Source organism: Acomys minous (assembly GCF_964271855.1).
Source record: "Acomys minous genome assembly, chromosome: 9".
Taxonomy (NCBI): domain Eukaryota; kingdom Metazoa; phylum Chordata; class Mammalia; order Rodentia; family Muridae; genus Acomys; species Acomys minous.
Window position 1 is genome coordinate 82121257 of NC_140490.1, and position 24464 is coordinate 82145720.

General features: G+C 58.0%; 2 protein-coding genes across 3 annotated transcripts in view; both read right to left on the reverse strand.

The window, feature by feature from the left end:
• GNA15 (G protein subunit alpha 15) overlaps positions 1–2401 on the reverse strand; it is a 26396-nt gene extending 23995 nt beyond the window's left edge. The window contains exon 1 of one of the 2 annotated variants that reach the window (XM_084796527.1): positions 1709–2401. In XM_084796527.1, the coding sequence (XP_084652653.1) occupies positions 1709–1853 (145 nt within the window). In that variant the 5' untranslated portion in view covers positions 1854–2401. The remainder of the gene's footprint in view (positions 1–1708) is intronic. The other variant, XM_084796526.1, reaches the window with a different exon arrangement.
• A 4781-nt stretch (positions 2402–7182) lies between these two features.
• On the reverse strand, positions 7183–23750 carry GNA11 (G protein subunit alpha 11). Its single transcript, XM_084796532.1, has 7 exons — positions 23387–23750; positions 13512–13696; positions 11724–11878; positions 11006–11134; positions 9707–9836; positions 9471–9624; positions 7183–9379 (listed from the first exon to the last, which is right to left on the reverse strand). Exons 1-7 carry the CDS (start codon positions 23520–23522, stop codon positions 9189–9191), a joined length of 1080 nt encoding a protein of 359 aa, XP_084652658.1. The 5' UTR covers positions 23523–23750; the 3' UTR covers positions 7183–9188.
• Positions 23751–24464: the final 714 nt, after the last annotated feature.

Sequence of the window (24464 nt, forward strand, 5' to 3'; positions counted from 1 at the left end):
GTTCAGGCTTTGAACCCAGACTGTGGGTCTGTGCAGCAAGCCCCTCTCGCCCCTCAGCCTCCCTCAAGAATTCAGATCCTTGGTTCAAAGCTTCCTGAGCTCTGGTGGATTCTTTATCAAAGTGACTGAACACTGAAAGAGGAGAGAGAGATAAGTCGGTTCTCATGTGGAGCTGGGAAACCAGATATCTGCGTGGAGGCTATGAGGGGGAGCCACGGGGGTTCCCTTCTGAGGGGTGACGCTGTGGTGGAGTGTGGCTTTATGATGTCATACCAGAATTATTCAAAGGGGAAGAAAGAAAATCCCCCTTTCAGAAATAGGAATTAAAAAGCACATATTGAGCTGGACGTGGTGGTACACACCTTTAATCCCAGCACTCCAGAGGCAGAGGCAGGAGGCTTTCTGTGAGTTCGAGACCAGCCTGATCTACAAAGTGAGTCCAGAACAGCCAGGGCTACACAGAGAAACCCTGTCTCAAAACAACAACAACAACAACAAAATTCCAGCACTCGGGAGGCAGAGGCAGGCGGATCGCTGTAAGTTCGAGGCCAGCCTGGTCTACAAAGTTAGTCCAGGACAGACAAGGTTACACAGAGAAACCTTGTCTTGAAAAACAAAACAAAAAACAAAAACAAAAAACAAAGAAATAAATAAATAATAAAAATTAAAAAAATTAAAAGAAAAACCAAAAATTAAAAATTAAAAAGAAAAAAAGCACATATTGAACACATGAACTATTTCATCTGTTTATGGGCCATGACTGGTCCCTCAGTGAAGTCGTCGGGCTTTGATGAGGATGTCCTCCTCCTCCTCCTCCTCCTCCTCACCATCATCTACACTGGCTGTCACTATGTGGCTTAGGGTGGCTTTGAACTCACAGCCACTCCGATGTGTCAGGCAACCAAGTGCCAGGATTACAGGTGTCTGTAATTACAGGTGCCTGGCCTTCGTTTTCAGGTTTTCAGAAGAGGGTGTCATGCAGCCCAGGCTAGCTTAAACCTCTCTCTGTAGCTCAGAGTGACCCTAAACCCCTGATCCTCCCACCTCTATCTCCTGAGCGCTGGTTGACAGGTGTGCACCGCCACCTCACATCTGGCTCCTGGGATCCTGGGATGCTTGGGGATCTTTCTTCCTGCTGATCGGCCCCTCCCCCCTCCCCCTTTGACTGGTGTCTGAGACAGCGAGTGTCTCATGTGGTTCAAGCTGTCCTCTGCCTCACCATCACCCTGCCTCAGGGACTCCAGGGCTAGGTGGATAGTCACGAAACACTTTGGCTGGTTCAATAGTTCAGAGTTTGAGTGAGTGAGTGAGTGAGTGACCCAGTGAGTGAGTCCACGGATGCACCTAGGCCCAAAACAAAGCCCTTGGCGGCCACGACCCGACCTGGTGACGGTGCCCGGTGACGACCGGCAGCTCAGAGCCCGGGCTCAGGCGGCCAGGGCGGCTCGCTCGGCTCCTCCCTGGACTAGCCTGGACAGACGCTCAGCTTCATTCCCTTCCTGTGACACACGTGGGTGTGCTCGCGGAGCAGCAGCGCCTGCTGCTTGCCTGCCGGGCCACCTCCCCTCAGACCGACGACGCGGGGGGCCCCGGGGCTTGGAGGAGAGACCCAGTTTCCTGAAGAAGACGGGTCTGCATGCGCCCTGCCGTCTGTCACCGGGAGTCACTGTCCCCTCCTGCCCTGCCCCCTCGCGAGCCCCACACTCACCCAGCAACAGGAGTTTCAGTTCCCCGCGCTCTTGTTTTTTCTGTTCCAACAAAAGCTTGTTAATCTCCTGGTCGATTCTGGCTGCTGTCTTCTCCTCCTCTGTCAGGCACCAGGGGCAGCAGCTCCAGGTCAGGGACCTGGCCATGCTGGGCGTCTCACAGGACACCAGGTGACATCGCTCCGGGGGCGCCCCCCGCACAGCCCCAGCCGGCGGGGACTCTTTCTCTCTCTCTCTCTTTCTCTCTCTCTCTCTCTGGATGGAGTGGCGGCGGGTGAGGGGTCACTCCAGGGGGCCCTGGGAGCCCAGGCAAGGGCTGCGAGAGGCCTGGGTGCTGGAAATAGGGCGGAGAGCTGGGTGCTGCCTCCCGCCCCCTCCAACTTGCCTAGACCTGGCCCTGCCCGCCAGACAGGTCGGTGGCGAAGGCTCTCAGAGCGGATGGGAAGGGAGGGGTGGCTGCCTCCCGCGGAGCCCGATCCCCCGTGGTGTCTGGCTTGGGCCTTCTTCCTCCTCCCCAGGGAGGGTGGCCTCACCCCTGGGCCTCTGACGCTGCTGGCCTGAGCTGGCCCCCTCCTCGGGGGCCAAGAGGGAAGCACTATTGCTCAGAGCTCATTTCAGAACCGCTGGGGTGGGGAGGGAAGTCCGAGCTTCCGCGTCTGTCTAGGCTCCCTCAGCACACACACTAATTTGACAGTTGGGGAAACTGAGGCACTGAGTAAAAGCAAGGCTTCCCCCAGGACAGAGGGGAGCTCCTGTCTGCCCCCACCCCCACCCCCACCCCGCCCGCCGGGTCCCAGAGAGGTTAACAAGAAGCAGAAGACTCAGTGGGAACGTGGCTGGTGCCTACATTTATGGAGCATCCTACTGTATACCAGGAAGGCTTCTATTTTGCCTCATATGGGACAGAACAGAAGTGTTTTTGTAAAGTTAGGCTGTGTGTGTGTGTGTGTGTGTGTGTGTGTGTGTGTGTGTGTGAGACAGTTTGTGACCCAGGCTGACCTGACCCAGGCTGACCCGACTCGTCCTTGGGGGCTCCTGTGGTGGGAGGGAAAACCAATTTTGCAGGTTACCCTCTCTCTGCCTTCCACCTAAAACCAAAACCAAACAAAAATAACAAAACTCTCAGGGTGCCAGATGGTGACAAATTCTAAGACAGAAGTGAGGCAGAAGCCGGCTGCGGTAGCGCCTGTAAACCCAACCCTAGGGAGGCAGAGGCAGGCAGGATCTCCCTGAGTTCGAGGCCAGCTTGGTCTACAAAGCCAGGGCTACACAGAGAAACTTTGTCTTGTTTAAAAAAAAAAAGTGAAGAAGAGACATTGGCGGGCTGGGGGTGTAGCTTTAAATAAGTGAGGCAGAAGCCGGCTGCGGTAGCGCCTGTAAACCCAACCCTAGGGAGGCAGAGGCAGGCGGATCTCCCTGAGTTCGAGGCCAGCTTGGTCTACAAAGCGAGTTCCGGGACAAGCCAGGGCTACACAGAGAAACTTTGTCTTGTTGAAAAAAAAAAAAGCGAAGAAGAGACATTGGCGGGCTGGGGGTGTAGCTTTAAATAGGGAGAGGGTACAGTGACAACAAAAGGGCTTTGAGAGTTGAATCTCTGGGCAGACCCGCTCAGACTACAGCCCCCTTAAACTAAAAATTCTAGACCGTTCCAGCTCAGATGAGGCGAGTGCAGCTTCAGAGCCCCTTGACGTGCACAGGCAGGCGAGGTTCAGAGAGGGTGTGCGACAAGCCCAGGAACACACAGCTTCCGCCTCCGGTTCCTTCCTCCCCCGCCCCAGCTCGGTGGCGGGTGGCGGCCGGTTGACAGGTCGGCAGGCCCACGCCCGCCCGCCCGCAGCCGACTTCGGTTGACTGTTGATTCCTATTGCAGCAGATGGGAAGCGCGATAGGGACCGGGCGGGGTCACCGGGGCCAGAGGGAGCTTTCCCGCCCGCTGACTGCCTGGGGCGTCCCTGAGAGACTTGCTCTGGGCGGTCGGATGGGGGAGCAAAGGGGGGGGGCCTCAGGACCCGCCTGGTCCTGTGGAAGCCCTGATACAAGGACCTCAGGACGGCACAGTGTGGACAAAGCCTCGGTGGCTGCCACCGTCGCCCTCTGCAGGGATTCTGGCAGGTGACTCCTGTGAGTTCCGGGCCAGCCTGGGCTACACAGTGTTCCTTGTCTCAGATTTTACAGGGTCCTGTACTGGGCAGTCAGTTTTGCAGTTCTCTGTGAGAACATTGTATCAATCACTAATGGATCCTTTTCTCTGTTGATTTCTAATGTAATGGGCACTTTTTTTTCCTTTTTCTTTCTTTATGCACCGGGTTTCTCTGTATAGCCTCGTGGAACCCCCCTCTGTAGCCCAGGCTAACCTCAAACTCAGAGCTCTGCCACTGCAGTGCTGTGACTAAAGGCGTGCACCACTATGGCTGGCTGGCTTTTTTTTTCCCCTTAGATTTTAAAATTACACTTGTTTCTTTACCATGCGTGGCTGCACATGCCAGGGCACAGGTGTGGAGGACCCCTCCCAGCTCATGCGTCCCAAGGATCAGACTCAGATGGTCAGGCTTGGTCACAAGCGCCTTTAACTTGAACCTTCTCGAGGGTCTGACTTTTTTTTTTCTTTCTTAAACAAAACAAAATAACAAACAAACAAACAAAAACCCACAAGGCTGGAGAGATGGCTCAGCGGTTAAGAGCACTGTTGGCTCTCCCAGAGGTCCTCAGTTCAATTCCCAGCAACCACATGGTGGCTCACAACCATCTCTAATGAGATCTGTGCAGGCAAACATGCAGGCAGAACACTGTATATGTAATACAGAAGATGATGATGATGATGATGCCAGGGGTGGTGGCGCACGCCTTTAATCTCAGCACCCGGGAGGCAGAGGCAGGTGGATCACTGTGAATTTGAGGCCAGCCTGGTCTACAAAGCGAATCCAGGACAGCCAGCCAAGGCTACACAGGGAAACCCTGTCTCGAAAAACAAATCAAACAAAACAAAAAAAAAAAAAAAAAAGAAAAAAAAAAGAAAGAAAGAAAGAAAAGAAAAACAAAACAAAAACAGAAGGTAAGAATCGAACCTTCGTCTTCTGGAAGCTCAGCCAGATGACAGCTGTGCGGTAACCGACTGCTCGGCTGGTGCTGAGCAGAGGCCTCCAGAGCACTTCCAGACCTGCTCTTCGCTTTCGACTTTTGTCACCGCTGTTCCTGGACGGCGGCAGGAACAGCTGCAATCTAGCCCCACACAGCTTTCCCCAGCTGCCACTGACTGGGGCCAAGCATGTGTGGGTCATCTGGCGACACCTGCTGGGCATTGCGGGAATGACAGGAACCTGCAAAGCCGAGAGGACAAAAGGCCACGCTCCTTCCGTCTCTCCACCTTGTCCAGTTTCACTGAACCACCTCTGTCTGGTCCCCACCTGGGACCATGCCCGAGTCCTCCCTGCAGCCCTCAGGCCTCCCCCGCCGAGACGCGACACTCCCCCCCACGGGGGGCCATCTGCTCCAGCCACCCAGGCCTCCTCCAGGCCCCCCAGGTCAACCCCCAGAACCCACATGGTGGAGAACCGACTCTTCCAAGTTCTGTAACGTCCACCTGTGTCCCGAGGCACCGTCCTGTCTGCTTTCACGTCGCGGGACGTAGGCTAGAGTCACCCTCCACAGCCTCTGTCGGCATCAGCTCCCACCACCAGGTCCCTGCCCTGTTGAGTTCCCATCCTGGCTTCCTTCAGTGACACACTACAGTGTGGAAGTGTGAGCCGAACAAGCCCTCTCCTCCCAGCCTGCTTTTGGTCATGGAGTTTATCGCAGCAAGAGAAAACCTAAGGCCAGGCAGTGGTGGCGCACACTGTTAATCCCAGCACTCGGGAGGCAGAGGCAGGCGGACCGCTGTGAGTTTGAGGCCAGCCTGGTCTACAAAGTGAGTCTCAGGACAGCTAAGGCTGCACACTGGAAGCCTGTATCAGAAAGCAAAACAAAACCCTGACTAAGATACTCCAATAAGTGAGAAAAATAGAAGGGAGGCAGAGGCAGGTGGATCGCTGTGAGTTCGAGGCCAGCCTGGTCTACAAAGTGACTCCAGGACAGCCAAGGCTACACAGAGACTCTGTCTTGAAAAACAGAAAGAAGGAAAGAAAGAAAGAAAGAAACCATTTTCTGAACAGCTGACACAGGGTATCATGGGGACTATGCTGCTGGACACACAGTGGGCCCTGAAACCTACGTGACTGACGACCCTGAGGTCATCAGAGTGGGGGAGGAGAGTCTGGAACCGTCTTGCATAGCTGGTGGGACTGACAGAGCACAGATGCTGTGGGAAATGGAAAAGGTCTGTGAAAATACAGAACCACTGTCATCCAGCCAGTCGGCTTGGGGGATGGGTTCCGGGGCACCCGGCAGCCAAAGGCTGAGGACACACCTGCACATCTAAGTCCCCATTAGGCAGATTCACAGCAGCCAAGAACTGAAGTCATCCTAATGCTGCACAGATACAGATGCACATGCCACAATCCGCCTGACGGACGGAAGGACTGTTACTCAGCTGTGAGAAGAAAAAAGGCATTCTGACCTCTGCTCCGGTGTGGATGGTCCTGGACACAGGTTGTGACACCACATGCCGCTGCCCCAGGATCCCACACCCAGGAGACCTGAGTCCTTAGACCCACAGACAGGTGGGGAGGGCGTGCCAGGGCTAGGCTTTAGTGCTGAACAGGGACAGAGCGCCTCCGCTGGCAGATGAAATGTTCTGGAAGTCCCCTACTGGGGACAGCTGTGGCATTGAACTTTGTTACTCAACACTTTTTTTTGGTAATTTTGTGTCTCTCAAGCACCTGTGGAGGCCACCAGTGCCTCCTCGATTGCTCCCCACCTTGGTTTTCGAGACACACTCTGCATTTGGAGCTCACCTGAGGCAGATTCGCGGACAACAAGCTCCAGGGGTCAGCTTGTCCCTGTGTGCAGCGCTGGGGTGACAGGAGCAGCCCACCAGGCCCACCCCCAAAGGATAGGATTGAACTTGAGTCCTTCTGTTTGGTTGTATTTTGGCGGTTTTTGTTTTTTCACGATTAACAGCCCTGGAACTCACTCTGTAGACCAGGCTGGCCTTGAACTCACAGAGATCTACCTGCCTCTGCCTCGCAGAGTGTGGGGATTAAAGGCATGGGCCACCACTGCCTGGGGTCCCTCTGTTTGGGTGGTGAACACCCTACCCACATAACCATCTCCCCTTAAAAGAAATATGGAAGCCAGGGACAGATAGAGGATTGCTGGCTCTGTGGCAGGGGCTGGGGACTGACTTCCCTGGCGAGGACCTGGCAGGGGCGCTCTCTGGAGGTGAGCAGTACAGAGGGGACCTAAAGTCTCATGGCAGAAGCAGGGCATTGGGTGACCAGATGAGGCTTAGGCAAGGCTGACAGGTGCCTTGCAGACAGGCTTGCTCTGACATGAGGTCCCCACCCCTAATACCTTTAACAACCCCAAGGGAGCCACAGAGTTTAGGAACAAAATTTATTCCGATTTAAAACAGAATTCAAGAGAAAGATATGAAAAGGTGGCTTCAGCGAGATCCTCTGGGTTAAGGGGTCAGGGCCCAGACCTGCTGCTCGCACCCTGGCGCCTGCCCTTCGTGGCCGAGGGCCTGCAGGAGCCTGGCACCAGGCTGGGTGCCCGAGCTTCCCCACCCCTCACAAGGAACATGCTTCGCAAAGGACGAGGGTTAAAAACAGTGTTTTGAGTGTTCTCTTAAATAGGCTTAAGTTGTTTGAAATCAGGACTGTGTAATATACAAGGGTCCCAGCAGCCTCCGCAGGCCAGGCCTAGGATCCCTGGACCGGGTGCTGGAAGGTGGTTGGCACTCTCAGTGCGCCGAGGCGGACATAGAGCCAGTGTCTCCCCTGCAACTGGGCTGTCCCTCAGTGAGGACCCCAGCATGGCTCCACTGGGCACTGCCCCAGGGCTTTGGCTGTGGCTGCTGTGGCCTGGCACACTTGGCACACTGCCCGAGAAGGGCTAACACTCTGCCAGCTTGGGAGTGGCCCAGCCCTTGGACACCTGTGTAGTCCCACTGTGCCCACTCTTTGAGGACCTGGGCCTCCTAACGGTGGGTCTGTGGGTGGCCACAATGGCCATTTGGCTCTGGGTGGCCAGGGTGACCCTGCCTGCCAGCCACGCAGCCCTGAAGTGGGTGGGATGGCACAAGACTGGACCCTCAGCTGGAGACAGGAGAGGAGCTTCCTGTGGGAAGGTGGGGATCCATAGGCTGGAGGCCAGGAATGTGGGTGAGCATCACAGCCACCAGTCCATACCCTAGAGCTCTGTCATGTCCACTGGTCCCTTGCTCCCTTCTGCCTGGGACAGCAATATGGCCAACTGCCCAGACTGGTGCGTGTCTGAGTGGACACTCTGGGGCCTGGAGTCCAGCGTGGCAGGCAGGACAAAGGCATGGCTGGGTATCCAAACCCAGAACGCACGTGCAAAAGTAAAGAAATCTGACAGACAGACAGACAGACAGACAGACAGACACTGTAGTGTATATGAGCAGCAGGGGGCCTGCCTGCGTCCTCTCTGGCCATCACTTTCTGGACACTGGCCCTCCCTCTGGCTTGGGAAGCACCAGCTTGGTGCAGAGACTGGGGCAGGGGACCATCGCCCGTGTCTGGGGACAGACCTGAGAAGAACTGGAAGAGGCCCCTGTGCACCCCGCTCCTGACGACAGGGGCTGGGGTGGGGGCCTTGCTGAGCCACACAGATTTGGACGGTCCCTCTAGGTGCCCAACTCCACGCAGCCCTTCAGGGCCCCTGGGGCTTTTTCTAGCCAGGCCAGTGGGGAGCAGATCGTGGGGACTTAAGCCACTCCCGAGGCTCCACCACAGGCCTAGCCCTGTCTGCAGCAGGGGGACACGGGTGACAGTCACTCAGAGCAGGGGATCCTGTAGTGTGTCACCTGCCCTGCCAAGCCAAAGTGGAGGAGAATATTTCTCTTTTCTTCAAAAACAAAAACAAAACAAGAACAATTAGGCACTTCCCAGGGTGGGCACAGGGCCGCCCACCCCCACTTCTTGGAGTCTAGGGAGCGACGGTGCAGGCCCTGAGGGCATTATGGGATATCAATAACTTAGAAAAGGGACAGTCTGTGGTCCCCAAGCCTCCAGCCTTCTTGGGGGATAAGGACTCAAATTCAGGCCCGAGGGCTCGGACTGCAGTGGCGCAGGCCTTGACAGCCTTGTGGCTGTGGGGGAGTCCCTGGGCAGGGGGCACACTGCTGTTCACATGTTTTTCCTTTTTTTTTTTTGTTTTTGTTTTTGTTTTTCTAGAAAAAAAAAAACAAACAAAAAACCAACAACTCAAGCCACAGGGAGTCAAGGCCAAAAAGAGGCCACTCCTGCCCTTGAGGACGGTGACAGGGACAGGAAGTGAGCGGGAAGAGAGACGCCCCGGCCCCCAGACCCCTCAGGTCAGGTGAGTGGACACGGAGGCGGCGGCTGGAGGCGGCCGTGCCGGTCACACCAGGTTGTACTCCTTCAGGTTCAGCTGCAGGATGGTGTCCTTGACGGCCGCGAACACGAAGCGGATGTTCTCGGTGTCGGTGGCGCAGGTGAAGTGCGAGTAGATGATCTTGTCGCTGTCGGGGTTGAGGTCCACGAACATCTTCAGGATGAACTCGCGCGCGGCCTGGGCGTCCCGCTGCGGCCCTGCAGGGAGGCGGGCGAGCCGGCACCGTGGTCAGCGACCTCCCGGGCGGTGCCCAGCGTGGGGACAGTGGGGACACGGGGCGGTGCTCACCATCGAACTCGGGGAAGTAATCGACCAAGTGCGAGTGCAGAATCTTGTCTTCCAGGAGGTCCTTCTTGTTGAGGAAGAGGATGACCGAGGAGTTCTGGAACCAGGGGTAGGTGATGATGGTGCGGAACAGCGCCTTGCTCTCCTCCATGCGGTTCTGCGGCCGGCCGGGAGGACACACAGGTGAGCAGGCCACCCCTGCCAGCCCCGCCAGCCCCCAAATGTGTCCCTAGCCTCACCTCATTGTCTGACTCCACCAGGACCTGGTCATACTCGCTTAAGGCCACCAAAAACATGATGGACGTGACGTTCTCGAAGCAATGGATCCACTTCCTGCGCTCTGACCTCTGCCCGCCCACATCCACCATCCTACAGAGAGATCACAGGCCCCCGAGCTCATGGTGCTGCCTGCAGCTTGTCCCAAGGGCCGAGGTGGCTTCGAGGTGGCTTGACCGGGCTGCCCTGTAAACACTCAAGACCCTTGTACAGAGGGTGCACCATTTGCCAGAACCTGGTGGCCTCAGAGACCTGAATCACCTCTGCACGACTCGGAGCCACCAGCACCCCACAGGCTGGAGGCAGATGTCATCCCCCACCATCTGTGCTGCAGGCACCTGGCTCAGCACAAGGACAGTGACAGCCTCGGCCCAGTGGACTTTGCTTGCTGGTGGCAAGGGAATCAGAGGGCTGTCCACCTGCTCAGGACTTGAGGTTAGTGGCCACACGGTCCCCATGTGTGCCCCATGGCCTCTGGCCAAGGAGGGACACATGGTTGGGGGGGTTGTCACTGTCCTGGGGAGACGGCTGCATCAGTGCTGGGGAGCACACCCCTGTGAGGGACCACCAGAGAACTGAGGACAGGGCGGAGATGGATGTGGACACGCTCTCACACTCATGGGGTCAGGTGTCTGCCTGCCCTAGAGTCAGTGTCATGGCTGCCAGGAGCCTTACAAAGGGCAGAGTAAGAAAGGATGGGGCAGCCGAGTGTGGTGGCGCACGCCTGTAATCCCAGCACTCGGAAGGCAGAGGCAGGCGGATCGCTGTGAGTTCGAGGCCAGCCGGGTCTACAAAGTGAGTCCAGGACAGCCAAGGCTACACAGAGAGACCTTGTCTCAAAAAACCAACCAACCAAACAAACAAACAAACAAACAAAAAATAAAATAAAATAAAAAGGATGGGGGCAGAGACAGCACAACATGCCTGTAGGCCAAGGACCCCAAGGGCAGTGGCCACCACCAGATGCTGGAAGGGGCCTGGGGCAACTGTCACCCACCCAGCCATGACCTGTTCCTACTCTGACCCTGGCCATCTTGATTCTGGTAGTGAGGGTGTTGACTAGGGGCAAGGCACATCCACCCCATGGTACCCCAAGAGTCTCCAATGTGCCCTTCAGGTTCACGGAGGTCCCAGGGAGGGGCCCTGACAGGTTTCCCACGTGGAGGTCACAAAGCCCAGCATTCCAAGCCTCAGGACCCCTGCCGCCCCTGCACAGCTCCGCCCGGCAGCCCCTGGGTCTCGTGACACACTGTGACCATCACCTGAAGATGATGTTCTCCAGGTCAAACGGGTACTCGATGATGCCAGTGGTGGGCACACGCACCCGCAGCACATCCTGTTGGGTGGGCAGGTAGCCGACCGTGGCGATTCGGTCCACGTCTGTCAAGTAGCTGCAATGTAGAGGTGTCTGCTCAGGAGCCCCCTGGGGACCTTGGACACCTGGGACACGGCACTGTGTGGCACACACTGGGGACTGGAGGGCCTGGCTGTGTGCCTGTCCCATGAGATCACACTCTCCATGGGCCGGGGGTCCCGCGAAGGGAGTCAGTGCTGAGGACTGCTGGAGAGCAGGGCCCACACACAGCCAGAGGTGCCCACAGCTCCCCTCAGGGTCACGGAAGTTGCTGAGTCCCAAGAGCCCTGTCAGCTGGGGCTGTGTGACAACTTCCGACCACTCACTCGCCTAAGCTGTGACTACCTCCTAGATGTCCCCATGGCTCCTGTGCCCTGAGGACGAGCAAAGTGGCCGCCTGGACCAGCCTGAGTCTTGCCCCTTTGCTCTGAGCATCACTTTGGTCTCTCTGAGGCAGGCATGTAGGCAGTCAGTGGGAGGTCAGGAGAGCAGAACGTTAGCCCTGGTTGCCAAGGCTGGCCAGCCCTACGGGCGAGGAGGCTGTGACGGGCTCTTGTGCCTACGTCAAGGCCATGCTGACCCCATCTGTGCGCCTTGGGTCAGCCACGCCCGCCCGCTCCACTCACTACTTAGCCGAGTCCGAAAGCTGAAACTCCCGCCTGCGATCGTAACACTCCTGGACTCCAGGGTCGCTCCACAGCGTCTTGATGGCATTTACATACTGACGCTCGAAAGTTGTGACCTTCTCCACGTCCACCTCCCGGATCAGGAGTGCGTTGGCCTGAGGGAGGGAGGGAGGGCGGGCTGTGAACTCTGGGGAGCAAGGAGCCTGTGGAGCCGGCAGGGCAGCAAGGGGAGCTGGGCTTAGGTTCACACGGCTGCGAGGCCCCAGGGCCCGGCCTCCCATGCTTCCTGGCCGCTCAGACTCAGCTGCAGCCATTGTGTGGGTGGACACGCAGGCTGGGAGACAGGAGCACAAACCTGCATTCCCCTTTCTGTACTCTGCTGACTTTTGAAACATGGTTTTACGTAGCCCAGGCTAACCTCAAGATGTAGCCCAGGCTGACCTTGACCTTATGCTGCAGTCTCTCCCTTCAGTTCGCTGGAATGGCAGGTGGGTACTATCTCAACTGGCTTATTGGTGCTGAATATGGGACAAGGCTTCCTGCACACCAGGCTGCCACTCTACCCACAAGAACCAAGGCTGACATTGAGCCTGTTCCTTGGAAGCCCAGAAAGGGGACTCACCGAACAGGCTAGGGCTGCCCTCTCCCTCACTGAGCAGGGCACATACAGGCTAGGGCTGCCCCCTTCCTCACTGAGCAGGGCACGTACAGGCTAGGGCTGCCCTCTCCCTCACTGAGCAGGGCACGTACAGGCTAGGGCTGCCCCCAGCCAGGTGTGTCCCTAAATCTTATCCTCAGTGCCAGGCTGCAATCCCCAACCTGCTTCCCTGACCAACAAGACCCTGGACCCATGAACAATGGTCAGGAGGCCGCAGAGACACTCTCAAGCGAGCTGAGAGTCAAGGTGCCCCCATACATATCCACACACAGGACCACAGGACCCAGTGTGACACTCTGTAGGTCACCACGATCTGACTCAAGGTCCTTTAGACAATACCCAGCACTGAGGAGACAGCGGTGGAGGGACGGCAAGTTCCAGACCAGCCCGCAGCACTGAGCAAGAAAACTCTATTTCTGAAACACAAAGCTTAGCCGGACGGTGGTGTCGCACGCCTTTAATCCCAGCACTCGGGAGGCAGAGGCAGGCGTATTGCTGTGAGTTCGAGGCCAGCCTGGTCTACAAAGCAAGTCCAGGACAGCCAAGGCTACACAGAGAGACCCTGTCTGGGTGGGGGGGGGGGAAAGGAGGAGGAGGAGGAGAAAAAGACAACAACGAGGACAACACACCCCAGCCGGGGAAGAACAGAAAAAAGTGGGGGAGAGAAAGTAATAAGATCAAGATGCATGGGGCGGGAGAGATGGCTCAGTGGTTAAGAGCACTGACTGCTCTCCCAGAGGACCTGATTTAATTCCCAGCACCCACATGGCAGCTCACAACTGTCTGTAACGCCAAGATCTGACACCCTCATACAGACATATATGCAGGCAAAACACCAATGAACATAAAACAAAAATAAACAAATTTAAAAAAATAAAAGATCAAGATACATGAAATCCTCAAAGAATAAATAACATTATTTTAAAATGCTATTTAAAACAAAATAACGAACAAAAATGCGGTGAAGTGCAGTGGGAACGGGTCTCCAGGAGGAAAGGGATCCCAATAAGCACTCAGCTACCACCCACCATCCACCCTCTTCCAAGCTCTACCCTAAGAGGGAAGGCCCCGCCCCCTGAGGGCGGTCCCTCCCACATGCCCCGCCCCCCGAGGCCCAACCCAGCCCTCACCTTGTTTTGCTCATACTTGTAGAGGATCTTGAGCGTCTCCATGGCGCGCACCATGGCCTGCATGGCGGTGAAGATGTTCTGGTACACCAGCTTGGTGAAGCCGCGCTTGTCCTCCTCTGAGTAACCGGCGCCATGGATGATGCGCATCTGCTTGATGAACGTGCTCTTCCCGCTCTCGCCAGTGCCTGCAGACCAGACCGCACACTGTCACCCTGTCAACCCCTGAGGTTCGCCAAGCTCGCCCACCCAAGGGATCCTGCTCGGCTCACACCTGAGGGCACGGCCTGCTCCCCAGCTGCGGCAGACAAGGATGCCAGGAGCATGTCCGCTAGCCCTGCATGGCTGATGGCCCAGCAGCTGCTCTGATGCCAGAAGCACCTGGGACCTCGCCACCAGCCTCTGTGCCAAACTGCCCCCAAGGTCAGTGCTAATTCCCACTGACCCCACCCCTGCAGCCAACGCAAGGCCCGCATAGGGTCAGCACAGGGGGTGCTCACTTGGTCACCTCAACCCCGCTGTTAGCATGGGCCCTACCCACACCTCCTATACCTGAAGGTGTGCTTGGCACCCACCCCTGGAGGAGCCACCCAGGGCTGACAGCAGAGAGGCTCTGGGCCTTAGGCAGAGGGCTGGGGACATGCTTGCAGCCACCTGCTGTGCGTGTGGCCCTCCCTGGGACCCACTGCAGCAGCTGGAGCGGGGGCAGTGGTCCCCGTTTCTGCTCTGAATCTGTTTTTCCACAGGCCACATAGACTGGTCACAAATGTTGGGGACATGTGTCTGCTGTCACAGCTCTCTGGATGCCTGCTGCCACTATCCCCACTCACATGCTCAGCACATCTGAAAGGTCTCCAAATCCCCAACGCTCTACCTGTTATGTCAACGCTCAACAATATTCTCGTGAGGGCAGCCTGGTCTACACAGAGATTCAGGCCAGCCTTGCCTCTTTTTCCCCCCAAGACAAGGTTTCTCTGTGTAGCCCTGGCTGTCCTGGACTCACTTTGTAGACCAGGCTGGCCTTGAACTCACAGGGATCCTCCTGCCTCTGCCTCCTGAGTGCTGGGATTAAAGGCTTGTACCTCCACACCTTGTCTTTTAAAGGAAAAAAAAAAAAGAGAGGCAGAATTATCAATTATTTGGCTTGTGTGTGGTACACACACATGTTACACACATTCACATCTGTGTTAACTGCTGTGCATGTACACGCATGAGCGTGTGTGGCAAAGCACACACTGCGCGAAGGAAGGAGCCAAAGGAAGAAACAAGCGGAGGCTGAGGGCTGCTCAGCCTACAGTGTTGCTGCGTCCGCACGAGGGAGCCCAAACCCACAAGACACCTGGGAGGTGAGGGGAGGCTGTGGCACCCACGCGTACCTCAGCACTTGGGCACACAGGGCACCCACTGAACTAGCCGAATCGGGAAGCTTGGGCTCCATCGAGTGGGGGCGTGACCGAGGGAGACAGTCAACACATGCATACGCACACACGCACCTGCGGGGACACAGACAATAAACACACGTTCACCCCAAAAATACAATGTAAGTATAAAAATAGAAACTGGGCTGCCACTCACAACTAAATCCCCCAATGAGGAGCTGGGGGCGTGGTCAGGGTAGAGCCCGCCTAGATACCCCCACAACGACCTCCTTAGAGCTTATATCCCTTCTGAAATTGCTGGTTTTAAATATTAAAACCCAAGGCTCCCCCAGCACTCCGGGAGACAGAGGCAGGAGGATCTCTGTGAGTTTCTGGTCTACAAAGTGAGTCCAGGGCAGCCAAGGCTACACAGAAAACCCTGTCTTGAAAATACCAAAAAACAAAAAAATAAAAAACAAAAAACCAAAAGCAAACAAACAAACAAAAACCCAAACCAAAACAACAACAACAAAAACCCAAGGCTCAAGAGACGGCTCAGGGGTTGAAGCTTGCTGCTCTTGCAGCAAACCTGACCTAGGTTACCAACACCCAAATCAGGCTGCTGTAATTCCAGCTCCAAGGGATCTGTCGCCCTCTTCTGGCCACCACAGGTACTGCACTCATGTGCACACTGGAACACACACAAAGTTTTAAAAGTAAAATAAACCGTGGAAATTTTGCTAAGACCTCCGTGCTCACGTGACTCACAGGGGGCACAGCTCTGTCATCAGTGTGCTCTTACCTGCAGTCAGCAGGCCATATCCTGCCCTTGGCTTACTGCGTTTTGCCCAACACATTGCCAGAGGATGCCACATGCAAGCAAGCAGCTGCCAAAAGATGGTGAGCTGAGATACAGGGTGGAGAAGGGCCACTGTAGCGGGCCCAGACCAAGGAAGGCACCACAGGAGGCGAGGCCAACAGGGGCCCAGACCAAGGAAGGCACCACAGGAGGCGAGGCAAGGCCAGGAGGGGCTCAGGCTGCTGGACAGCTAGCTAGGCCTGGCCCTGGGCTTCAGGCCACTCTGTGGTACTTTTGGCTACAACCAAACAACATGTGACAGGGCCAAGGGTGCGACTCAGATCAGTAGCCAGGCTGGGCCACTCTACGACGTGTGGCTTCATCAGTGGCCATGTCTTCTGGGAGCCAAGTTTGCCACTGTCCTGTTCTGTCACCAGCACCCAAGGGCTGGATACGGGCTCAGGATCCATACACACCAGACTCGAGTCATGCCTGGGACCCAAGGATGCCCAGTGTTCATGGTCAGGGACAGTTCTGTCCCCACAAGTGCCCCATGGCTTGCATGCCTAGGGCGGAGTCGTGCTTCACCTGTGGGCTGGCAGCAGGCAGTGCCAGAGGAACTGGGGTACCAAGGCATCCAAAGCAAGGGCTGGGGAACACCCGGCTGGCGCCTATCCCTTAAGGATGCTGGACATGGTGTCCCTAGAGGATCTGGCCCTGCTCGTATCTGTCTCAAACCTCTGAGCCCACGGACAGCAGCACTCTACACGCATGTCCCGAACAGGCTAGGAGAAACAGTCGCTGAACCCATGTGCCGCCTAGTCTGCAGCAGACTCTGTGCCAGCGCACCATGATGTTCGATGTCCCCAGGAATCCTCCACCTGGTGACACCCACCTGAAGGTCAGGGTGACCCATGCAAGGCAGGGGCTGGAGCTGGCAGCTCACACAGCAAGCCTATTGCACTACTAGGAGGGGCCATACTCTCCCAGCACCAAGCAGAGGCCAAGAGAGGCCACAGCCAGGCCTGAAACAGGCCACTCAGAGCTCCTCCGCAGGAGAGGAGGCACGGAGCCTCCAGCCAGGGGGAAGAGGCCATAAGGGAGGCGGACAGATGAGGGGATAAATACATGGCTGGATGAAGGGGTGAAGGGGTGAAGGGTGTGTGTGGGGAGACGGATGGATGGATGGGGTAGACGGACAGACGGGTGGGGGAATGGGTGGGAGGGTGTGTGTGTGTGTGTGTGTGTGTGTGTGTAGCTGGGTGGGAGGGTGTATGTCTGTATAGGTGTGTGTGTGTGTGTGTGTGTGTGTAGCTGGGTGGGAGGGTGTATGTCTGTATAGGTGTGTGTGTGTGTGTGTGTGTGTGTGTGTGTGTGTGTGTAGCTGGGCGGGCGGGTGTCCCTATAGGTGGGCGTGTGTGTGTCTGTACAGGTGGGTGGATGGAAGAGCAGATGAATGGGCAGGTCATGCGTGTGTGGGTGAACGGGGTTAGAGGCATGCAGACACTGGCTGTGCTACCCATGGCCCTGACAGGGTGCTCACATATGGACTCAGGGCGTTAGTATAGGCAATGTGGTAGTCAGAGCTGCCCCAGAGAAGTTGCCAGACGGCTCTTGGTGCCAGAGACTGAGGTGGGAAGGAGTGGGAATGCCCTCACAACCTGGTTAACCCAGTCGACACGTGATGCTGGACAGGCAGAGACACATGTTTGTACACTAGCAAGTTTGTCACCTCCCCAGGGAGGCCCTCAGAAATCCAGTGCCAAAACCTGGAGCCAGGCTAGGAAGTGTAGCCCCGGGCTGGTGTGTGCCCAGGCTGCAGCAGCACCCACAGGACCTATCACTGCGGCCCACTGGAGCAGCCTGACGTCACATGGCCACTGCATGGCAGACCTGAACACACCTGTGTGTTGTGGCTGTAAAGTCTGGTCCCTGTCCCTGTCGCATGACGGTGCCCTGGGTTGTGAACAATCACAGGTGCATGGGTGACCCTGCCACCCACAGTCACAGGCCACGTGAACAAGCCTTGGGCTCCTTGGCGTGATCTTATCTTGCCACTTATGGTGGCAAAGTCTCTCAGTGGCCCCAAGGTGTGGGCACTGATGGCCTCAGAGGGCCACAGGCCACACCAGTGGCTGATAGTGAGGACGTGCCACCAACTGCACAGCAGCCAAGGTGAACCCCCACACATACCAGTGGAGAAGCTACTCCCATGCCTGGCCCCTGTGCAGTACGCCCACAAGCCTGACATGCCCCGTCCCACCCACCTCCACGTAGCCCTAGTCTTGGGTATCAGCCCTCACACTCTGTCCATAGCTGATGCTGCCGACAGAGCTTGTCTTCACCACGAGATGGAAGGTTTTGTTTGCTTGGTTTTTTTTTTTAAGACAGGCTCTCACTATGTAGCCCAGGCTGTCCCAGAACTCACAGACCTGCCTGCCTCTGCTTCTCCAGCGCTGGGATCCCCAGGGAGCGTAGAGGCGTGGCCTCCCAGTCCTGCACCTCTGAGGGGAACGCATGCAACAGCAAACTGGGCTGTGGGTTCCAAGTGTGAAGCTGCCTTGGGCTACATAACGGTCCTCAGGCTCAAGAAACACCAAGGGCAGTGGCTCCAGCCGAGTGGTAGAGCACCTGCCAGGCATATCTGAGGCCCTAAATTCCATCCCCAACACCCCACAAATCAGTCTCAGTGGCAAATACCTGTCACCCCAGGTGGAGACAGGAGGATCAGAAATTAAAGGTCACCAGCAGCTACACGGTAACTGGGAGGCCAGCCTGGGCTACAAGGCGGAGAACAAAAACCCGTTCCTTACAAAGGAGAGGCGCAAAGAAGACCCAGGCCTGCTCCTGGCTCCCCAAGGGCCTTCCCTGAAACACCGAACGATGGCCATCAGGCTCCTGAACCCCAACAATGCCAAGCCAGTGACCCTGTGTGCACCACAAGGCCCTTCAGGCCACTGGGCTCAAACCGCAGTACTCTGGGGCAGGGCAGAGCTGGGCTGCACAGCTTACCAGCTGCCATGTGCGTCAAGGTCCAGGGGTAGAAGATGGCACTTCAGGGACCCTGGCCTGGCAGCCTCCGCCCCTGCTCCCAGGTGCTGCTGCGCTAAGTGACACCTGTGAGAAGGGCTGTCCCCACCAGCCACAGCAACACTGTCATGTCAGGGCTGGGCCCAACTCTGGAGACGAACACCTATGGTAGGGGCCCACTGCCGACCATGAGGCAACATCACTGTGTTCCCCAGAGTGACCACATCCTGTCACACAGCCACCCTCAGACCTTGTTAGTGACCTAGAAGCTGATGTGCTCAGTCCCCTGCAGAGGTGGGGTCCGGGGATGCCAGTAGCACAGCAGCCTGGGCATAATGCACCTGGCAGCTTGGCACCCTGAGTACCACCAATGCTAGGGACATCGTTGTGGGTGCAACTGTGTCCCCAAGGACATACAGGTGTGTAGGAGCACACTGTCATCCGTGCCACGCTGCCTCACACCGAGCCTCACATCACTTCCCATGGAGCAGGAACATTGTTCCCACTTGACAGATGAGAAAAACTGAGGCCCAGATACCCAAAGAACTACTCGTGGTCTCAGCTGAAGTACGTCCCCGCCCTCTTCTCTGGCTGTCTGAGGTAAGGGCCTGAGCTGGGGGCTGCCTGGGTTGTCCCCTGGATACCCTGAGCAGCTAAAGAATGCCATTAGAGCAACACAGTCCATGGGCGTGGGTGCCCTGTGCTACTGCGCAGGGGACACAGCATGGAGACAAGCGGCGGCCTGGGCAGAACACTGGTCCCTGATCCCATCCCAGAAGCCTGCTGAGGACATGTGTGGCTGTCACACTGGGGGAGCTCCTGGCACAGTGGGTGAGAGCTGGAGACACTGCACAGAGCCCTGCAGGGACCCAGGTGCCCCACAGGGAACAACAGCGTCCCCAACACTCAAGCTAAGGACAGCCAACTGATCCATCGGTTCCAAGAGAGGCCTGTGTGTGGTGGCGCAGGCACCAAGGGAGCGGCAAAAGAAAAAAGTCCCAGCGATGACGAATGGCTGTGGTCAGCAGTAACTGGAGGCAGGCGCCCCAGCTCTCAACCCACCTAGCCCTGGGGAAACTGAGGTACAGAACTGCAAACACAGGCACATGGGGCAGCGGGAATGCTGACCTACAGTGAAGGCCCATCCCGCACACACTGGACTTCTGCAGGTTACGTCACTACCAGGGGCAGGGGCCCACAGCTCCTACAGACATCCCGGCCCTGTTCTGTCTGTGGGGGATCCAGCTACAGCTGAACCCACCAAGCCCCAGAGCTACAGCACACGTCCCCAGCCCATCAAGTGATACCCTGGATGGCTTGCTTCTGGGAACATAAAGGGTCCCCTGGAGTCGGTGGGTGACAAAGTGCACAAGTGGCCCAGGGCTGAGCAATCTCTCTCTGTATTCACTATTTTTCCAGAGCCACACAACCTGTCGCCTGCAGGGCCACCCATGCTGTGGTCCCGGCTTTCTGTAGAGACAGACATAAACCCTGCTTCCCAAAGGTAGCAGGCCACAGCACGGGACCATGCAGACAGTCTCGGGGAACTGTGGGTTGGGCTGGTCACCACTGCCCCAGCCACCTTAGACTCACCATAGGTCTCACGATAGTGGGGCAGGAACTCCAAGTCCTTAGAGATACAACCTGTCCCCTCTTTTGGAGACAGGGTCTCATGTAGCCCAGGCTGGCCTCTGACTCCCTATGTAGCCTGAGATGACCTTGAACTCCTGATCCCCCTGCCTTAACCTCCCAGGCCTGTGCCCCAAACACCTGGTTTGTGTGGAGCTAGGGCCGGTAGTAGTCTTGCCAGGAGTCAGTTCAAGGACCCCATGGGGGAGAGGTGGCGCATCCTTTGACTCCTGGAGAGTGGCCTGAAGCCACCAGGGTCTGGGGACTGGAGCAGCAAGTAGGGAGCCAGCTGAGGCCTCCTTCTCAGGGCGGTAGGCCAGCCCAGCCCTTGGGCCACCCCCGCCGGATCCCCGGCCTTTGGCCGCCCAGCCCGCGGCTCAGGACAGGAAGCTGGGAGCCAACCGCCTGCTTTATTTAGAAAGCTGGGCCCAGCCCTGCCCGGCCTCAGGGACAGGGATTTCCAAGCCAGAGTTCTGGGTGGCTGGCTCCCCAGTGGCAGCACAGCTCTGTCCCAGCCTGGAGCCCCACAGGGAGTCAGAGGCCCCAAGCGTCTGCAGAGTCTGAGGACCACAGGGACCTCAGAACAGCAGCAACGCGGGTGGGGGTGGAGGCCTCTCTGGCTTAAGGGCCCCTCCTATTAGGCCATCAGTGGTCACCGGCAGAGCTGCCCGAGTGTCACTCCACAGCGGGAAGGTGTGCACAGCCCTGTGTGGCTTCAGGTCTAAGAACTTGCTCTGGTCATCAGTTTGTTTTGTAAGTTGTTATTTTACAGCAGACACCACCATGCGTGACCAGAGTGGTATCTGGAGATCCAGCTCGCTCGTTACTGCAGTGACCAGGACGCCCATCCGAGGACAAGCAGGCAGCGAGCGGGTCTCTGCCTGGCTGAACAATTTCCCCAGGGCCACACAGGGACTGGAAGGACAGGATAGGATGGGATAACATGCCGTGGACCGTTCCCCATGGGTGCAGACCCCTTATGAGGGTGGTGGCTTCACGCCTGGGGAGAGAGGCTCTTCCCAAGGGACTGTCAGGGTGCGGGGACCCTGCCTGCTCCAGAGCACAAGGCTCTGGGACAAGTAATCTCTGCTTCCACCTCAGGCAGTAGGGCCACCCCACCTTCTCTATACAACTGCTGTGAACAGTGGGCCAGCCTGGTTGCCTGCAGGAGGGTGGAGCAGGGCTCACAGGCAGACTTTCTCCGCACAGACTCCCCCCCCCCCAAAGCTTGAGACCAAAGGCTGCTAGAGAGCCAAGGTCATGGTCCCCTCCTCCGGGAAGCCCTCCTAGCAAAGCCCTGTGCAAACCAACGCTCACTCCTGTCCTCTCTTACCCTTCTGTTCCCATAGCCCCAGACTCCACACCTGGCAAAGGACCCTTCTGGGGAAAGGGTGTGACTGCAGGCGCAGGCGGGCCAAGGTGGGCGCTAAGAACAAAATGCCCAGGGTGAGGGCATCGCACCGTGGGCAGGCCAACACAAAACCCTTCGGCTGCTGGCAGGGGAGGGCCAGGGAGTACCCCTGAATCCGAGGGGACTTCAAGGCCAACGTGGGGATGGGACAGAGCAGGGATGACACACCGCTGGGCTCAGTCACCTGGTGTCATCCTTAACAGGCAGCTTCTACCACCGTCCACAACAGAAAGCTGTTGACCCTCTGCAGAGGTCAGCCAGGGCCACACTGTGTCCCCCAAATGGCTTCCCCGGGGGCCACTGCTGCTCCCTCTGGGCTGCTCTGTCTTCTCCTCACCCTTCCCTTCCTGGAAAGCTCTACAGAACTTTGAGGGAATCCCAGAACACTGGGAAGTAACTGAGACTCCGAGACCCTGAGGACCACAAAGGCCACAGCAACAGGAGACACCACATCCCCCAACTGGTCCCCTCCTGTGGGACAATGCCAGCATCATTGCCCTCTGCCCCTCCTCATCAAAAGCTCCCCACAGTGCTTTCCTCGGGTCATCCAAGGCCACCTTTTGCCCTGGGCCCCCCATTCCTGGGCTGCAGCTCACCCAGGAGGCTGGGAGGGAGGGGCAGACAGAGCTCCCCAGACTCTGTTTTGTAAACCTCCACAGGGCCCAAGGCACCCTGCCCTCATTTTGGGCTCTTATTTCAAGTGACAACAAGAGGGCAGCTGGACCCAGGCTCCCTGGCTCCCAGCAACAGGTGTGCCTCAAGGAGTCAAAGGCCCAGAGAGCAGGAGGCACAAGTTGAGCGTCTCTGGGCTGGGTGGAGTGGGGAGAGGGAGGACAAGACTGGACGCCAGGGAGGCAGGACCTGGGCAGGGAGTGTGCAAGGCTGACTCTTGTCAACCTACCGGGCTGCGGCGCAACAGAAGCCCAAAGAAGAAAAGCCACCCACTCTCCAATGTAGAGGAATGCAGAGGATCTACCGAACACGGAGGGAGGCTGGGGAGTAGCCACGAAAGGAGCCAGGCAGGGGCAAAGCAGGACCTTTTTGGGTGTATAGTCCTCGGAGGCAGAAAATAGGGTGCAACCCTTTAGGGACTGTCTTGGGGAATCTGGGGGTACCGTGGGGAGAGGAGAGCCGATTTGGTGCGACAGGACCAGAGGCCAGTTCCATGCAAGAATTCTCAGGAAGGACAGAGAGCAAGCAAGTCCCCAAGGGTCCTGAGGGCCGACGTGGCCAGCAGATGCAGAAAACCCGCCTTGGATATCAGAGGCAGGAGGCTGACCCAGAAGGAATCTGAGGCCTGGACCACAATGGGTCGCACAGGCTGAGCCCCGGGGACGGCACGGCGGAGGTTGGACACCGCAGGCCCAAGCCACCTGCAGAGCTCAGGGTGCAGCTGACCGCTGCAGGGCAGCGCTGACCAGTTGCTCCGGGGACGCCCGGGGTGGCCCGGCCGGCCGTGGGCAGCAGGCTGGGGGTGGGGGTGGCGTCGCGCGGGGCTGTCACCGTGTGCGCTGCTCGCCTGAGACCAAGAAACCCCACAGCGGGTGCGGGCGCCCCGCGCGCGCGGAGACCACGGCCGGGCCCGATGCCCCGATCGCCCACCCGGCTCCCCGTGACGAGAGGTCCCGCGGCACCGGGGAAGCGGGCTCACCGAGCAGCAGCAGCTTGAGCTCGCGCCGGGCGTCGCGCTTGTCCCGCCGCAGTTGCTTCTCGATCTCCGCGTTGATGCGCTTCGACTCCTTCACCTCGTCGCTCAGGCAACACGCCATCATGGACTCCAGAGTCATCGTCGCGGTCCCCCGGCCGCCGCCGGCCCGGCCCTGCCTCGTTCCGGTTCCCCCAAGGCCCGGCCCGGCCCCAGAGGCGCGACCGCCGCCCGCGCAGCGCAGCGCAGCCGCCGCCGCCACCCGCAGCCGCCACCGAGCGCCGGCGCCCGACGACCAGAAGCGCTGCACGGGCCCCGCGACGGGCAGGCGGCGCGGCCAATGGGAGGGGCCGCACGGCTGCGCGCGCGCCGCAGGGACCGGGCTTCGGGATCGGCGAGGGGCGGGGCCTCGGCGCTCGGGGGGGCGGGGCCTGGAGGGCTCGGCGCAGGCGCGCGCGCGTGCGGTTGCGTCGACGTGGGAAGGGGGCCTAGCGGTCCGCAGCTGGGCGCGGGCGCCAAGGATTATGGGAATGGGGAGGACTCGGCAATCCCGAGCTCGGTTCCTTTCGGGAGGCGAAGCTTCACGAGGTTCTTCTAGGAAAGGTTGCGCTCGGCTCGTGGGGCGGGGGGGGGAGGAGGCGCCGCTCGGCTACACTCGGTTGCGCTCGGCTTCTGTCGGCTGCACTCGGCTCGGCTCCGTTCGGCTGCATTCGACTCCTCTCGGCTCGAGAAGGTGCCGCTCGGCTGCACTAGAGACGCCTCTCTACCTAGGGGAGGCGCCGCTCGGCTACACTCGGTTGCGCTCGGCTTCTGTCGGCAACACTCGGCTTCTCTCGGCTCCGGGAGGAGGCTGCGATGGGTTCCTCTGAGGAGCTCCAGGCCGGGACAGGCAGAAATGCTGGTCCTACGGTATGCAGTGCATTCGAGCAGCACCCATTGAATTACCAACCACCCAGGTCACAAGTATGAACAGAATGCTTACTATCGAGAGTATGCACTGCTGCGGCAGCTCAGGCATTAATGTCACACCTACTGTATACCAGGCCGTAAGGGAACGCGTATTATGTAACTGCCACATTCAAGC